The 18,799-nt window shown below is 36.7% G+C and overlaps 1 protein-coding gene across 1 annotated transcript in view; it reads right to left on the bottom strand.

Annotated features, from left to right (window-relative positions):
- SRBD1 (S1 RNA binding domain 1) overlaps positions 1-18,799 on the bottom strand; it is a 234,013-nt gene that overhangs the window by 200,112 nt on the left and 15,102 nt on the right. Inside the window, exons 5-8 of the mRNA XM_024118922.3 lie at positions 9,220-9,386; positions 6,489-6,606; positions 3,428-3,566; positions 205-301 (exon numbers count right to left, since the gene is read on the bottom strand). Of these exons, the coding sequence (XP_023974690.1) occupies positions 205-301; positions 3,428-3,566; positions 6,489-6,606; positions 9,220-9,386 (521 nt within the window). The remainder of the gene's footprint in view (positions 1-204; positions 302-3,427; positions 3,567-6,488; positions 6,607-9,219; positions 9,387-18,799) is intronic.

Consider the following 18,799-nt stretch of genomic DNA (forward strand, 5'->3'; position numbering starts at 1 on the left):
CTCAGAATTCAATTAAAGCAACTTTACTCCTATCTGTTTTACGTATTCATGTTCTGTTGTTTGAGCAGAGAGCTGTGCTACTAAAAAAAATTTTTAATTTTTAAAAGTCTGAAAATAAAGTTTTTAATGAACACTGGAGTTAGCACTAACCATGCGACCCTCAACATCATGAGTCCACAAAGCAGAAAACTCTGAGTTACTCACAATTTCCGAATGAAGTCAAGCGTGTCTTTGTCTTTAGCAATCATGTCTGCTAAAATATGCTGCACTCCTGTTTCAATATCCTGGAGTGCTGAAAGCCCTTTAGGAGAAGGGTAAGAGGGAAAACAAAAGCAAGAACTACAGATTGGTTTTTAAATCTATAATTAAATCACAATAAATTTATTCCAGTCAAAATAAAACCTTAAGTTGACAAACTTAAGACAGAAAAGTATCCTCTGTGGTGACCTAAATGGGAAAGAAATCCAAAAAAGAGGGGATATATGTATACATGTAGCTGATTCACTTTGCTGTACAGTGAAAACTAACACAACATTGTAAAGCAACTATACTCCAATAAAAATTTAAAAAACAAACAAACAAAAAGACAGAAAAGTATCATAGTAGTGACTAGCTTCCCTCAGCAACAAAATCAAGTCTCCAAAAACAATACAGGACCTTAACATACCATATAACCTATTGGTGAAAAATGCAGTTCTGGAGCCAGCTGCCCAGTCTAATACTGGCTCCACCATCTACCAAATGTATGACCCTGGGCAAGTTACTTGTTCTCTCTGTGCCTCAGTTTCCTATAAAAATGGAATAATAATAGTATCTACTTCATGAAGCATTTACAAAGATTAAGCATTATAGGATTAAGCATTATAGGTTATAGGAAATATATATTAATAGAGTCATATCCCAAGGTATACTATTTCATTCCAGTTACAAAAATTCTCCTTTGCAAATAATTGTATTAATATTCCCATTTTGGCTTATGAGGCATTTATTCACATTTTCAGTGACCTATTTCAATTTCTCAAACCTCAAATGAGCACAAAACAAGAGCCATTGTGTGGTTGTTCATCTTCACAGCTGAATTGTCTACCAATGGTACATTAAGTTCTCTCCAAGTGCTTTCAGTTTGCTAATTTACAGCAGTGTGTCTTGTACATTATGGCCCCTGCAATACCAACTTATACACTGAGAGAGATCATTTGCAATGCATTATTTATTTCTTTTGTCTTTATTGTTCTATTTCCATTAAAGCTTCTTTTTTTTTCTTCCATTAAAACCTGAATTACACAAGCACTGAGTATCATAAGTATGTTTTTCTGAGGGTATGGTTTTAGTGAGTAACAAGTACAAAAGACAAAGAGGACAGGAGGACAGACTTACAGAGTAATTAATAAAGAGAAAATGCCTTGTTGGGTTGTGTTATGATAACTGATCTTAACTGCATTTATTTCAAAGAAATTTAAAGAAAGAAATTTGGCCACTGAAATTAACAGGAATCCTGTTTACATTTTAAGAGAGTTTCCCTATGAGGGAATTTTCAGGAACAAATTACATTTGAGAGGTAGAAGACTATATATGTAAAGACTTAGAACAGCTGTGGTGCATAGTCAGCAGTCAGTAGGTGTCTGCTCTTGTGTTAGCTTTCTCACTAGATCAGTCTTTATCCTAGAAAACCACTCACTATGCATTCATTCCTGGAGTCCAAAAGTACCTCACAGCATCATTACCCAAAGTTTAATGAGAATACCAGGGTGAGAAGTCAGTAGTAAAGATGCAACCTACAATGAGACCACTTAATGAGAAAGACTAGAAAGAGGAAATTATAGATTTTGCAATTGTAACAATGGGCTTTTTTGTAAAGCCCACATCATTCAGGGGAATACAATTTGTAAACCTTATGTTATCAAACCTACTTAGTAGGAACTCAGTATGTGTGTGAACTAAGGAAAACTTTGTACCAGAGGAAGTGAAGAGTGGAAGGAAAGAAAATAGACCAGAAGAGAAAAATAAAAACTGACCATAAATCATTATGCATCTAACATTCTGAAAGCTCCAACGTTTGACTCTATTGATAATAAAACATACCATCACTGGGCACAGATAGTTCCCACTGTGGCTAACCTTGTCATATCCCAAGGTCTATATGGTCTCAGTTAATATTAAAATATTAAAGTTGCAACCATTTGAAAATATAACAAAAAAATAAAACAAACTTGAATTTTACTCATTTCAACCCATCTCTAAATTCAAATATTTACCAATTTGCTTTTTCTTTTCATTATTGCCCTTTTCAATATAGATATTAGGATGTGTGTATTTGTGTATGAGCAGATATTCATATTTTCACAGACACATACTTAATTTTTTTAATTGCAAATTCACATTTGCCAGATTATATAAAATAAACACACGTTTTGGTATGCTGATTCTCTACAGTTTAGTACATCCTGTAGATTTTGTTGTCAGAGACTGCCCCCTACAGACACTCTCCCAGCCTAAAGGAAGGAACGCTAAAAGGAACTAGAATGAGAGTAGTAATCACCAGAGCATCAATCTCTCCATTCAATCCTAGCAGAGCACTCCTTGGAAAAAGCCACTCTTACTCAAAAAGCTCTCGCTCCAAGGCTCATTTTGACAATAAAACCAATATACCTTGACACATATCAGTTGACACTTTCCTTGGGTTCTTCTTAGAAATATCTCTCCCTTACTCCCTTCCTCTCTCATTCTCTCCTGTGCACACACACACACAAAGTGAAAGGAAGACACACTTAAGAAAAAGACAAACACTTTACTCGTGGAGAGTAGAAGTGTGGAAGTAGGACTTCACTTTACAATCCAAGTCTGTCCGAACTGTTGAAGTTCTTTTTAAAAAGTAGATATGATTTATATAATTAAATAAGTTTTCAGAAATAGACTAAAAATTTTAAAAGACAATACAGGAGGATCTTTATAACCTAGGATATAAAGGAAATTCTTTAAAAAGAAAAAGAAGCAATTATCTAAAAAGAAAAGATTAACAAAATTGAAAAGATTAATAAATTAACTATGATAAAACTAAGACCTTCTATTTACCAAAAGACAGCATAAAGAAAGTGAAAAGAGAAGTTACAAGCGGGGAGAAAAGATTTGTAGCACATGTAACTGAGCAAGAATATCTAAAAAATACTTATAAAGTAATAAGAAAAAGTGAAACAACACAATAGAAAAATGAGCAAAAGAGTAGAACAGGCACTTCATCAAAAGAGGAAAGCTGAATGGCTAAGCAGGAGGTATACTGGGATTTGTTTTATTAGAATTATTTACTCTTTATATGCTGTAATATCCTTTTGTATCATCATTACTTAATGAAACAATTTTTTTAACCTAGGTTTTCAAATTAAAAAAAGAAAGAAACAGGAGCGACCTCTTTATTAAGTAAAGCTGGTACCTTTAACATTGGGCCTAATGTAAGAGAGCAGATTGAGGTCCCCTGGATTCTCAAGCAGTGTCCTGGCTGCTCCTTCTAATCCCAGCTGCTTTGCTCTCTGGGCTTTGGTGCCCTTGCTCCCAGTTTTATATGGTGCTGACTAGGAAAAAAAGTCAGAAAACATACCAAATTATCCAGTTTTAAAAAGCAAAAGTTAAAATTAGGACAAAAAATTAGAGGACATGTGAGAATGCTAAAGACATCCTCTTCTCAACCCTTTCCTTTTCCTTCAAAGATTAATGCTAACAGAGAATACAAGTTGTATGAAAACAGTTGTTCCTTATCAGACTCTTTATACTTCTCTACATGCTTACAGTTAGCTATCTGCTTGGATTCAGTCATCCCACAAACTCAGTGCTTGGACTGCCAAGACTGCAAGTCCTCAACTCAAGCAAGCTCCTCTAAAAGATGTCCTCACACAATGCTTCTACTTCTCAGTCCACATTCACTCCTCAACCCACTGCCCCCTGGCTTCTCTTTCCACACACCTTGCTGAAAGTGGTATCACAAAGATCCACAATGACCCCCTAATTACCAAATATACATTTTTCAGTCCTTATCTTGCCAGAACTCCCTGCTACATTTAATTACTTAACCACTGATCATTACTTCCTTCTATGACTCTCTTCCTTAATCTTTTATGGGTATCATCATCTCCTGATTCTCTTCATACTTCTCTATTCTTTCCATGTCTCCTTCTTAGGCTCTCCCTTCCTCCACCCATGCTTCAAAAGTTAGTGTTCCTCAATGGTCTATCCTGACCTGCTTACCCCATCATCTCTCCTTGAGTGAAATCTTCCATTTTCATGGTTCCAAATACCAATTACATGCTGCAGACACTCACATCTATGTCTCCAGCTCAGCACACTCTCCCTTAAGCTTACGCTTCTGTTACCTATTCTCCTTTTTCCCCCACTCGACTGGGAATTCCTTGAAGACAAGGACTATGTATTAGTCATCTTTGTATTGGGTTGGCCAAAAAGTGCCTTCGGTTTTAAGTAAAAATAAAAGACATTTTTCATTTTCACCAAGAACTTTATTGAACAACGTATTCACCCTTTTGTTCCACTACCTTCTGCCATTTTTCAGGCAACTTCATAATTCCATCTTCCCAAAACTTTTTATCTTTTTGGGCAAAGAACTGTTCCAGGTGCCTTTTACAGTCTTCCAGGGAATTGAATTTTTTCCATTAAGAGAATCTTGTGAAGACTGAAATAAAAGGAAATCCGAAGGTGCAATGTCTGGCGAATATGGCAGATGAATCAGAACTTCCCAGCTAAACTAAAAGTTTTTGCCTGGTCATCAAAGAAACATGCGGTCTTGCATTGTCCTGATGAAAGATTATGCGTTTTCTGTTGACTAATTCCAGACGCTTTTCGCCGACTGCTGCTTTCAGTTGGTCTAATTGGGAGCATCACTTGTTGGAATTAACCATTTGATTTTCCAGAGGAGCTCATAATAGAGGACTCTCTTCCAATCCCACCATATATACATCACCTTCTTTGGATGAAGACCAGCCTTTGGTGTGGTTGGTGGTGGTTCATTTCACTTGCCCCACGATCTCTTCCATTCCACATTGTTGTACGGTAACCACTTTTCATTGCCCGTCACAATTTGTTTTAAAAACAGAACGTTTTCATTACGTTTAAGTAGAGAATCGCATGTGGAAGTGCGGTCAAGAAGGTTTTTTTCGCTTAACTTATGTGGAACCCAAACATCAAAGCAATTAACATAACCAAGGTGGTGCAAATAATTTTCAACGCTTGATTTGGATATTTTGAGTATGTTGGCTATCTCCCGCGTGGTATAATGTTCACTATTCTCAATGAATGCCTCGATTTCATCGCTATCAACTTCAACTGGTCTACCCAACTGTGGAGCATTGTCCAGCGAGAAATTTCTAGCACGAAACTTCGCAAACCACTTTTGACATGTTTGATCAGTCACAGCATCTTCTCCATATGCTGCACAAACCTTTTTTTGCACAAATCTTTTTTTGCATTTCAGTTGCATTTTTACCTTTCTTGAAATAATATGCTGAAAATGTTGCTTTTTTCCTTCCATCTTTAATATTAAAATGGCTACACAAAAATTCACCAATTTTGATAAGTCCTTTTTTTAAATGCACGCTGATATGACAGATATCACATACAATCTAACAAAATTGTTTTGAATGAAGTTAAAGACAACTAAGTGCTACTAGAGCCATCTTATGGGAAAAACCAATCGAACCTTTTGGCCAACCCAATAAATCCAAGTGCCTATCACAAAAAAGCGCTTAATAGATATTTACTGAATAAAGACTATTTTGTTGAATTAAATAATGATGGTGGCTGATGACTTTAGCTTTTTATTTCCAGCTCTTTAACTATAAGACCCAAATCATAATATACTCAGGTAAGTATTACATTAAAAGATAAAAAGGATTCCTTACCACATGTTCTAGTTCTTCAAAAGTTTTACAGTTCAGCAAGGCTTTTAACAAGCACTCAGACATCTTCCCCTCCTTCTTAATTTTTTGTATTGTGTTATAAGCCTTCTTTGCAACAGCCCTGAAAATAGAAACTTTTATAATATACAAGACCTATATGTTAAAACTTTCTTTTTGAAGCTATATCAAACTTTAGGTAAGGTAAAAAGAACTTTTTTCCCCCTCTGAACCATTTGAGAATAAGTTACCATCATCCCCAAGTACTTTAGTATGTATTTTCTATAAACAAGAATCTTCTCCTATAACCAGCAAAAGCAGGTAATTAAAATTGATATTAACATTGATATAAAGTGCTACTAGAGCCATCTTATGGGAAAAACCAATCGAACCTTTTGGCCAACCCAATAAATCCAAGTGCCTATCACAAAAAAGCGCTTAATAGATATTTACTGAATAAAGACTATTTTGTTGAATTAAATAATGATGGTGGCTGATGACTTTAGCTTTTTATTTCCAGCTCTTTAACTATAAGACCCAAATCATAATATACTCAGGTAAGTATTACATTAAAAGATAAAAAGGATTCCTTACCACATGTTCTAGTTCTTCAAAAGTTTTACAGTTCAGCAAGGCTTTTAACAAGCACTCAGACATCTTCCCCTCCTTCTTAATTTTTTGTATTGTGTTATAAGCCTTCTTTGCAACAGCCCTGAAAATAGAAACTTTTATAATATACAAGACCTATATGTTAAAACTTTCTTTTTGAAGCTATATCAAACTTTAGGTAAGGTAAAAAGAACTTTTTTCCCCCTCTGAACCATTTGAGAATAAGTTACCATCATCCCCAAGTACTTTAGTATGTATTTTCTATAAACAAGAATCTTCTCCTATAACCAGCAAAAGCAGGTAATTAAAATTGATATTAACATTGATATAATATTGATATATTCTAACCCTCAGATCTCATTTAAATCTCACCAATTGTTCCTATACATGTCCTTGATAGTGAATTCAGCTAAGAATGGGTTTTATGTAATTGCTATGTGTCTACAGTCTCCTTCAAGCTGAAACAGTATTTCAGTCTCTCCTTGATTTTCAAAACCTTGATACTTTAATGTATTATTATTACAGCCTTTCATCCTATTTCATTACCTGTTACAATTTATAATTTCTGCCTAATAATGGTATTGCTAAAATGATGGGCAAAAGTTAGAGAGATGATAATATAAATTACTAAAAATGACTGATGGAAAAGAAAACTAAATCTACTTAAGAAAAAAAAGAAAGGCAGAAGATTATAAGTTAATGAGGAAGAATATGCAGTCCTTAGATCACAACTCTGTGTCTCTTACATTCCTGGTAGCCCAAGACTGTTTTCAGTCGCTGAAGCCTACCAGGGTCATTTCGACAAAAGGCCAATGACCTACTACTGGCTTGCATATAAGGGAGAGGAAAGGCATCTTTAGAGAAAATACAGGAAGTTTCTTACTATCCATAATCATAATCATTTTTTAATTCACTTTTTTAAGTGACCCTCAGTAAGAAATATATTTTACCTTGCAACCCAGTATATACACATATGTAATTTCATATTTAATAGTTATATAAACATATGATAGTTTCATGAAACAATATTTACCTTTACCACAGAAACTGTACTCATATTTTCTATTCTCTATTTCATTTTTGTTAAAGTGGTAATGACCTACTTAAAATTAGTTTCACTACTCATTTATGAGTAGCAATTAACAGGGTGAAAACCAATGCTCTAGTTATAGAAAAAGCTGAGCTCAAGAAAAACAGAGACCATACCTCATTAACAAAAAGAAATCTCGGTATGATATAAAAAAATCTTCTAAGTCTTAGTCAATGCCACCACTTACTTGGAGAAATAGTCCTATACTAATATTTAATGTATTCCTCTATTAATAGATACCCAAAGAATGAACTCTGTTTCAGCTAAAGTGTGTTTATAGAGAAAAAGAAAATAATAATGTTAATCTTGACATAAAGCTCCTATTTGTCCCCCACCCAATCAAAAATTGGTAGAATACCTTTAATTTTTTTAAGTAAACTATTCTTGCTTGTTTGTGACACTTTCTCCAATTTCAGATCCCAAAACCCTTAAGATTTTCTTCATTACTTTGCCTTCAACCAAACAGAAAGCTTACTTCCAAATTTGCAAATTGCTGGACTTCTAGATGTGGCCTGTAGATGATTTTGTTTGACCTCAAAATTTTTTTACCTAAAAATTCAGATTATCAGTTTTTCAAAAATAGGAAGATACAGCAATCTGGGTAGAGAACCCCACATGTTATAATCTAATGGAGATGAGTAGCAGCTGCCCCTCTTAGACAGGACTTCTGATCTCCAGTTTGCGTCCCTCTGTGCTTGATTATACTAGCCTGGCCCTGGGTGATCTGAATCTGAAACCACTTGAATAACTAGTCATTTATATTTCTGAGTTGGCTAATTGATTTTGCCTCTTGATGAAATATAACTTTCCACATATTAGCATTGAAATCTTCCTGGCACTAAAAGAAATTCAACAAAAGGGGTAGAAATGTTAGTGAGAGGCAAGTTCCTCCAAAATCACAGAGGCTTATTAGGCTTGTTCTAAAAATAACACTTAGTGCTTTTAGAATGGCTTGATGGTAAGATTATACCCAATTTAAATCATATCCTTGTTGAAGAACACACATAGCAACAACACGGCACTTGGCATGTAGGAGACATGCAATAAATAAATGAATGGTAAAGACTGTTTTAATAAACTCTACTGCATAATAGTTAGTTTTATAGTCTTTATATGCTTATTTCTGAGTTATTACAATAAATCCAGAGGAATAATTTTTTTAAAGAGTGCTTTCCATTCTATAACCATACAAAACTCACAATCCACTAACATTAAATTACCATGCCCTATAAAAGAATAGATAAAGGAAATATACATATTTCCTACCAAACTCTATACAGCCGAAGAACTTTCCATTTAGGGACTTCACAGTATTAAGAGGACAGTTTTATGTAAGCTATTGAAGATTTAGACTGAAATGTATTTTTCTGAGTTACCTGCTGTGAGTTCTAATTTTGCCATTATGCAAAATCATTTCTGTGAGAGAAGATGACATTCAAACTCATAGGCACAGACTCTTAATGATGCAAACCACCTTTTGCAGATACATGCCCAAGCTATGCATGAACAAACAAAATATTGGAACTGTCGAAAGATACTATCACTCACTTCCTCACTGTTTCGCCTCATTGGCTCACACACCCTCTTTCCCCTTACACAAAGCTCATTCCTTCCCAGATTTCTTACCGTAGCTCCTCTAGAGTTTGTTGAACTTCTCTCAAGGAATCAGCATCAAGGTTATTAATAAGCTCTTTTCGATAACGTATAATGAAGGGAATTGTGTTATCATCATTAAAGAGACGAATAACGTTGGCACAAACCCAAAGTTCAATATCAGTTCTCTCAGATAAAACCTGTAAATTAATATTTAGTGATTTCAAACTCTGAAAATTAAACATCTGTATTATAACATATGGCTTAAAATACGGCAATTAAACAATGTTCTCCAGCCACTTAGAAACAAACTGCTGTGGTTTTAAAAAAAGAAGAAAAGGAAATTGTATGAAATATATATATATACTGACAATCATAGAATAGTCATTTCACTCATTCAATAAAATCCAATCGAAACCACTCTGTATTACCTGAATTCTACAGGGCTCAAATGAGATATTCATTTTTCATCTCTCAGATTGGCACCAAAGATCAAGGAGATGGTAACTCACTGTGCTGGCATAAGTGATGGGAAAAGGCACTTTCAACTATTGCTAGTGAGAAAGTACAATGGTAAAACCTCTGGAGGAAGAACAGTTTGGCAATATCTATCAAAATTTACAATGCATAAACTCTATGACCCACCAGTTACACTTCTAGAAATTTGTTCTGATATATTCATACCTCTGGAAAATGATATTATTTACAGTGATATTTTTTGAAGAATTTTTTCCAGTATGGTAGAAATCAGCAAAAAACAGTCTACAATGGGGAACTGGTAAATAAATTATGATATGCCCGTGGAGCAGAATACCACTCAACTTACTCTTATATGAACGGATATGGAATGAATTACAAGAACTTGGAACATGGCTTATTTTGGGGAAAGGTAACTGGTTGGCTTAGACCTAGGGCAGGAAGATCCTTCTATATCTTTGGAATTTTGTTTCATCCCCATATACTACATATTCAAAATAATTATTTTTTAAAAAACAAGTCTACAGGTTTCAGCAAAAATGTACATGTAGGCAGAAAAGTTTAGAGAAGTCAGCCTGGAGAAGAGAAAGAATAAAATGCAATTTCAGTAAATGTTCTCAAAACCTAAGCCGATTTTTTTTAAAGTAAAGCATGAAAGGCATAAGCTTTATTATTATTTCAATCCTGATGCTCAAGATATGCCAAAAATGTAAGAAAAAATTCAAAAATTATTAAAGCATTAACATGGTCAACTGCTTAACAAAATCAAGTCAATATATAAAATAGACTGAATTTCAAAACTACAGATGAAATAAATGGCTGAGCTCCAGAGACTATTGAGGATACCCTCATTCCTCTGTGCACTATATATCCTAAGGCCTACATCTTATCGCCCATTCTGAGAACGCCAGCTTTACGTCTCCAGCCCTAGCTCTCTTCTGCATGAGCTCTGGACTCATTTAGCCAGCTACCTGACCTATCTCTTGAAATCCTATTAGGTATCTCAAACTTTGCATTCGCAAAAGTGATTTCCCTCTCAAACTTCTTCCTCTTCCAGTTTTCCCCTTATTATGTCATTCAAATACCAGTTCAGGCCTGAAAACTAGGAGTCTTCAACTCTTTTGACTCCTTTACCTCTTTTTTTTTTTTTTGAGGTCATTTATACTTTAATAGAATTAGCAAAGAGTTTTTTTTTTAACATCTTTATTGGAGTATAATTGCTTTACAATGGTGTGTTAGTTTCTGCTTTACAACAAAGTGAATCAGTTATACATATACATATGTTCCCGTATCTCTTCCCTCTTGCGTCTCCCTCCCTCCCACCCTCCCTATCCCACCCCTCTAGGTGGTCACAAACCACCTAGCTGATCTCCCTGTGCCATGTGGCTGCTTCCCACTAGCTATCCACCCTACGTTTGGTAGTTTGGTAGTGTATATATGTCCATGCCACTCTCTCACTTCGTCCCAGCTTACCCTTCCCCCTCCCCATATCCTCAAGGCCATGCTCTAGTAGGTCTGTGTTTTATTCCCGTCCTACCCCTAGGCTCTTCATGACATTTTTTCTTAGAGTCCATATATATGTGTTAGCATACGGTATTTGTTTTTCTCCTTCTGACTTACTTCACTCTGTATGACAGACTCCAGGTCCATCCACCTCACTACATATAACTCAGTTTCGTTTCTTTTTATGGCTGAGTAATATTTTCCTTTAACTTTTAAATCTACTCTATCATAAGAAGCAATCAACTCTAGTGGCAAAATATTTCTTTAGTCTATTACTGCCCTTCATTTCTGCCCTATAGCCCAGTCTAGTTCAAGCCAGGATTAGTGCAACTGCCTTTTACTATTCTTCTCGCATCCATAGCAATCTCATCTATGTCAATTTCCATAAAACAACAAGAATTATCTTTCCAGAATCTCTATTGGATCATGTCACCTGACTAGTCAAAACCTTTCAATGATTTCCCATAGCATTTAGAATCCAAAGTCCTTACCATGACCCAAAAAACATGGGTCTCCCTCTCCAACCTCATCTTATCCAGTCTTCCCCTCATTAGAAGCCAGCCCCAATGCGCTGCTCCTAGAACAATGTTCACTTCCTAGAACAAGCTCAGTTGCTTCCCTCTTCAGAGGCCTTCATGATGCTGCTCCATCATGCAGAAATGCTCCTCTTGCTTGATATCATCCCTGACCCCTACAAAATCATGTTCATTAGTATTTTCTCTCTCAAACCTATACCTCTTCCTGTTTCCTATTCCAGTTAACATTATCTCCTACCACAGAAACCTTCGGGGATATTGTGCTTATCTCCCCCAACAATACCTCCCCATTATGCAGCAGCTTTGTGGCTGAAGAACACTTGACCTCAACTCCACCTCCACAGCATTTTGTTCAGTAACCAGTTGTTTTAGAATTACAACAGCCAGAGTTTGGACAGAGATGAGTCCAGTCAGCAGGAAGCTCAAGATCTGGCTTAGAACTCTGAACCCAGGTACAACTTCTTCCTCGGGAGAAATATGGTTTATACAAGTAGAATCTTGAAGTTGGATGGCAGTGCTAAGAGAATTGTGGAGAGACTGTTGCAGTGCACTTAGGTAACTTTCCTGTTACCTAAGTCAATAAATCTTCTTTATTGCTTAAGCTAGTTCAAGATAGGTTTTCTCTTACTGCAACCAAAAGCATTCTAATCAATGTCCTCAGTTTCACTGTGTGTTCTCTATCTCGCTCTTCTAATCTGTCACCAAGGAAGCAAACTGAACTTCTAAAATGTCTGTTCTTTCCCCTCAAGCTCCCTTTCTATTATCTCCTTTAATCTAAACCACAGAGCATTTTTTTTGTTCTCTATGCATTCCACCCAACCTTTCTGCATTACTACTGATTATACTTCTAAGACACATTTATAATAATTCTCTTATTTTTTTCCTCTTTTTCTTCTTTTGAACATAAGCTTCAATGACTCTTTCCTAACTACTAGTAAAAGTCAAACCATCGTAGCATAGTTTTAAAATCCTTGCCCAAGCTTGCTCTCAAATTTCACTGTCCTCACGGAATAAACAATCTAGGGCGGAAGATAAAACATTAATATAAATAAGTACAAATAAAACAGAATATGCCAGGGAATAAGTGGTATAACGTCTTCAGAGAAGAGAACGATCTTCCTGGTGTAATCAAGGAAGGCTTGCTGCAGGGGCAGCATTTCAGCTGGCCCTTGAAAGGCCAGATTCAGAAAGATGGACATAAGTCACGAAAACGACAAAAATGCTCATCATTTTGGAACTGAGTGATTGTTAGAACCCATGGGCTCCCACTATCCTAAACTAGTTCAGTGATTGTTAACTAAAAGGGGCCCAAGATACCTAAGACTCCAGACCCGCATGTGAAGTGTACCAGGTCCTGACAAATCCAGAAGCATCATATGTGTTAAGAAAGTGTATACTGCTGCTTATGAAAATTTGCTTCTTGAAATTAAGGATAATAAAACTACATACAAGCAGTCACAACTCTGGGGTCTCCAAATCATCCAATTTCTTCTGTCTTAATTTAGTCAAACATTTATTTTAGCTCATATTATATGCCAATAACCATACCAAGCCAGTAATAAACAAAATGTAAAAACCAAGTCCCTCTTGCCAAGAAGCTTATAAGCTAGAAAGAAGAAAGACAGTCAAGTAGACAGTTAAAATACAGTGTGATCTGTATTCTGACAGAAGCAAATACAGGCTCTTTGAGAGCACATGGGAGGAAGAAACATCTACCTCTGCAGAAATGGAGAAGCAACAAGGGAATGAAGGTATCGCAGGCAGCCAAATGAGGGCAGGAATTCTAGGAAGAGAGAAGAGCATATCAAAAGCCACTGATGAGGCACCACTGCACATTTTTAAAAATTTCTATGTTCAGTAATGCTAAAATGTACAAGGCGTATTGAGATGAGCGAGAAATGGAAAAGTGGATGGAGCTAGATGGTGAGTTCTAAAAAAAGTTTGAACTTTATCCTATACTTAATATCAAGCCACTCAATGACTGATCTGCTCATTACTTGATTTCAGCTGTTGAGTCAACCCCCCCTATAAACACCTTTGACATTTTATGAGTCAATGAGATTTGGGGACTAGAGCAATGTGGTTCCCAAACCAGCAGCACAAGCATAATCAGGAAACTTGTTAGAAATGTAACTTCTTGAGCCCCACCCCAGATCAACTGAATCAGAACCTCTGGGGTGGGGCCCAGCATCTGTGTTTTAGACAGATGAGGCAAACGCCAAAGAAACAGCTAAGCATTAAAAGTAGAGATCAAACCTTAGGGATGGGCAGGGAACGACTACAATTTTTACTTTTAAACTACTACTTATTTCAACTATTACACTTATTACTTTAATAATTTTTATAGTTAACTGGTGAATAGGAATGAGGGTAAAGTAAAAAGGAAGGCAGACTCGATATTTTTTTACCTCTAAGACTTAAATAGACAGACACTTTTTGTGACTGTTGTTGTTTTAAGCTAATACCTGTATAGGGCTTATTATGTTCTACACACTTTTACGTATTCAATATTAACTCATTTTACAGATACAAAAACTGAGACCCAAAGAAGTTAAGTAAATTGCCCAAAGTCCCACAAGCTATATTTCCTTTTCAGAAATTTGATTTGTGTGCAAAGCAAGATGATTTTCTTCAGGCAAAAGTATCAATACAAATTAATCAAATCGCCTTACTTTTCCTCCTGAATCCAACTGCGATGAGACATGGTGCCTTCATACTGTCCTCTACTGTCTAAAACCTCCAACAAAATGGCCTTCTCCACAAGCGACCTGAGAATTTCCTCCGTCAAAATCTATATTACCATTTCCTCAGTTAAAAAAGAAAACTGCTGGGTATCAACAGCTAAACTATTGCCTTAATCATCCAGGCAGCATTTTAAAAGAACTAGCATCTAAATTAAATGACACTCAAATGAGTAGACTGAGAGAGAATTTTTCATTCAAAATCAAACCAGCAACTGGACACCTCCCTTCTAAAACAGTTTTGATTACTGCTGTTCTCTTTTCCCTTACCTATTCATTTTATTATACCACTTATCTTAACACACACATAAGTTTCCTTAAAGACTGCAAAAGGAAAAACTATGCTGTTAGAAGTCAGAAGAGTGGTTTTAGGCGAGGGGATAGAGGATTGAAAAAGGGTATGAAGGGATTGTAGGGTGCTGGTAATGTTCTGTTTCTTGATCCGAAAGCTTGTTACATGGTTACAATTTTGAACATTCACGAGTTGCATATTTAAGTATAATTTTATATATATATGCATATATGTATACATATATATATTTCAGAAAGTTTTTTTTAAGCCCATAATAAATACCACGAGCTAAATTATAAAAATAAAAAGGGCCAATACAATTTCTTTTCCTTAATCTCTCCTGGAACACACAGGTTGACCTAACGGACGGTGCATGCTTGTGTGTAGAAGTGCAGCGAGAAAGCCAACTCAGAGACACCTGCCTCCTTCCTGTCCCTCTTCCTTCCCCTATTCTTGCATCCCATGTTCTTCTTCACCTATATAATCCCACATCATCTTCTTGCAGGAATGGGGAAAATGGCTAATAAAGGGGTTTTTGCTTGCTTTTCCTCCCTAATTTAGCAAACGTTACTAAGATATTCTATATGGCTACTCCACGCCCACCCCCCCTCAAAATAAAGACACTACATAACAACAATCACCACTTGGGAACATTTAATTTTCTCAAAAACTGCTTGTAGCTAGTCACGTCTTCAAATTCTTACAAAGGTTATGGTACTCACAATATATTTGTGTAATGATAAAATATACTTTAACAAAAACTAGTTTCTAATGGCAACCACACATTTGTGGCTTGGGGGAAGGGCTGAAGTAGGTTGTTTCTCAAGGAGTCTGGTGATCGCCAAACCTGATTAGGAAATAGACACAAAGTGTGTTTATATGTAAAGTCTACAAATAAATTATGTATTGACAATGTAGTTTTCCCTCCCCAAACAAGACTGTGATATTCCTAAAAAATATCTGTGGACTTTTCAGAAATGAGAAACACACTTTGAAGAGAAAAAACTTTTAGAGGATCAAAGTGTCATGGTGGGCAGGGTCCATGGGGAACAGCACACAAAATGAAGGAAATATAAATGACATTTCCCTCATGTTCAATTAGTAATAATAATTCCTATACAATTAATTTCCATTGACTATTTCTTGCTATGGGTGTGCTAGTCTTTCTTTGCAATTCCAAGCATTTTTTCTCCTCCTCCTTATTGAAAGTGATTTTTGACAGCTCAAACAAGCCTGTACTTAGAATGTGGCACTCCTTGCTTGTGAGTTGGGAGAAGCGGCTGCCTCAGCTGCCGCCCTCGCTGAGCACCCTGAGGACAGCTAGTACGCTCAGCATTTTCTAGATCGGTTTAGGGAAATTGCCTGGGGAACTTTAGGTGTGATTTACATGTTTGGGTTTTTTAAAAATTTAACCAGATACAGTCATCCTTGTCTAACCTAGTTCCTAGTTCCTAACTAGGAACTTGTTAGGACTTCCCCAAAGAACTTGGACATACATTTCATTTTGTGACAGATAAAATGCATACCACAGGCATTTCATTGACTCGGGTCCTCACTCAAATGTTCAAATCCTTCCTGATTGTCTGACTTGGCATTGCTGACTCTCGCTCTTCTCAGCTCCTTTCCCCCTAACACCTGCCACTATTCTCAAACATGTTTGGAAGCAGTAATGCAGTGCTGAGAGAATGATTCTCTCTCCTGCTTATAGAGAATAAAAAGTATAGGACAGGAAGTCCACAGACACTAAAAGACTTGTCTGTAAAAGTAACTCAAGGTTAGACAAGGATGACTGTATCTGGTTACATTTTTAAAAAACCCAAACATGTAAATCACACCTAAAGTTCCCCAGGCAATTTCCCTAAACCGATCTAGAAAATGCTGAGCGTACTAGCTGTCCTCAGGGTGCTCAGCGAGGGCGGCAGCTGAGGCAGCCGCTTCTCCCAACTCACAAGCAAGGAGTGCCACATTCTAAGTACAGGCTTGTTTGAGCTGTCAAAAATCACTTTCAATAAGGAGGAGGAGAAAAAATGCTTGGAATTGCAAAGAAAGACAAGCACACCCATATTACCCAAATAATATGGCCAAAGGCCATAAAAATAGTTCTAGGACCTGAAAACTTGCTTCCATTTGATATTCAAACAACATAACCATGGACGCTGCTGCGACCGATTTACAAATGAAGCTTTTACTCCTGGCTGCTCTTCTTCTGCCACTCACCCTCTGGCAGTTGGGAACCTGTTCTCTCCGTACACTCTTCCCTCCTCACAAGCTAAAACTAACGGTAAATGAATTGTGGAGCTGTCATCTTCCACCTTCAGTGAAGAAGCAGGGAAATCTGGTCTGCTGAGAGGAAATAGCAACTCAGACAAACAGAGAAGGGGCAAAAATGGATGATCATGAAACCCCTGAAAGAGAGAAACTGAGAAAATGACTTCCTCAAGTCCTCAGTTTTCCAATTTTTGGTTCAAGGCCTTTAGGAGACTCGATCACACTTTGTCCCTTGCATCTTTGAAAGGGCCCCGGTCCTTGGTAATAAACTCTTTTCTGCTTAAGCTCATTAGAAGCAGGTTTCTATTACTTGTAACCAAGAGACAGCTGGCAAAGGTAGGGTCATTTTAATCTCTTTCTCTGTTACACAGATTAGGAGATAGGGATGTGAAGCAAAGTTTCATAGAATAAGTTGCCCTTGACTTCCTTTTGTAAAACTTATTTCCACAGTTCAAGAGATTTCCTGGACTTTGAAACCCTCCTCTCTCCCTCCTTCCCTCCCTCCTGCTCAGGGTCAGCTACTAAAGGTAGATCTATGTCAACAGCAGAGGTAAGCTTAAAAGTAAAGGAGAAGAGAAGGGAAGTGGGACACGCCCACCTGCCCCTGTAGGTCTGGACTGGAACCAAGGAGTCTGCCTGTTAAGAAAGCCATCAGGGTGAATCTGATTCAGGCTGCCAGGAACCAACCTTTTAAAGCAATTCTTTGTAGGCCTAAATGAAAAAAGAAAAAGAAGGCATAGAAAGGAGCCTAATTATACTGTTTCTCCAGAAAACTCTGAACTGTTCAGGAACAAGAAGGAGAAGAAAGCTATGAGGCAACATTCTATTCCTTAATAAGTCAGAGAGAAGAAAAATCATAATTAAAAATTACTGGTGATGTTCAACTAATAGGTAATAGAAATGGCAGCATGGATAAAAAGAAGTTCCTCTGAAAAACAGGTAACACACAGACAATCCCAGACTGAGAAGTAGTATTACCCAGCAGAGGCACCAAGCTGTAGAGCAGTAATTCACAGCAGAGGAAGGAGTAGACATCAAATCACCATGGGACAGACAATAAGGAGGGAGGTTATCCCCACTTTACACTGAGGGGCACTGCTATGATTAAGTTTGAACCATTCCCAGAGTGTGCTGGGGAAGACAAAAGGTTGAGAATCACTGTTTAAGAGTCACTCTTCAGGTCTTCTCTACCATCCCCAAAGCCAGCCAAAGAAACTGGGAGAAATCCAATTCCTCCTGTAGTAAGAAATATAATTATGGCAGCTCAAGTTAGACTCTGGATAAAATTTTCCTTTAAGAAATTACTGCACAAAAACAGAAATATAGATCAATGGAACAGGATAGAAAGCCCAGAGATAAACCCACACACATATGGTCACCTTATCTTTGATAAAGGAGGCAAGAATATACAGTGGAGAAAAGACAGCCTCTTCAATAAGTGGTACTGGGAAAACTGGACAGGTACATGTAAAAGTATGAAATTAGAACACTCCCTAAAACCATACACAAAAATAAACTAAAAATGGGTTAAAGACCTAAATGTAAGGCCAGACACTAACAAACTCTCAGAGGGAAACAGAGGCAGAACATTCTATGACATAAATCACAGCAAGATCCTTTTTGACCCATCTCCTAGAGAAATGGAAATAAAAACAAAAATAAACAAATGGGACCTAATGAAACTTAAAAGCTTTTGCACAGCAAAGGATACCATAAACAAGACCAAAAGACAACCCTCAGAATGGGAGAAAATAGTTGCAAATGAAGCAACCGACAAAGGATTAATCTCCAAAATT

This window comes from Physeter macrocephalus, chromosome 12, assembly GCF_002837175.3.
Source record: "Physeter macrocephalus isolate SW-GA chromosome 12, ASM283717v5, whole genome shotgun sequence".
Lineage (NCBI taxonomy): Eukaryota > Metazoa > Chordata > Mammalia > Artiodactyla > Physeteridae > Physeter > Physeter macrocephalus.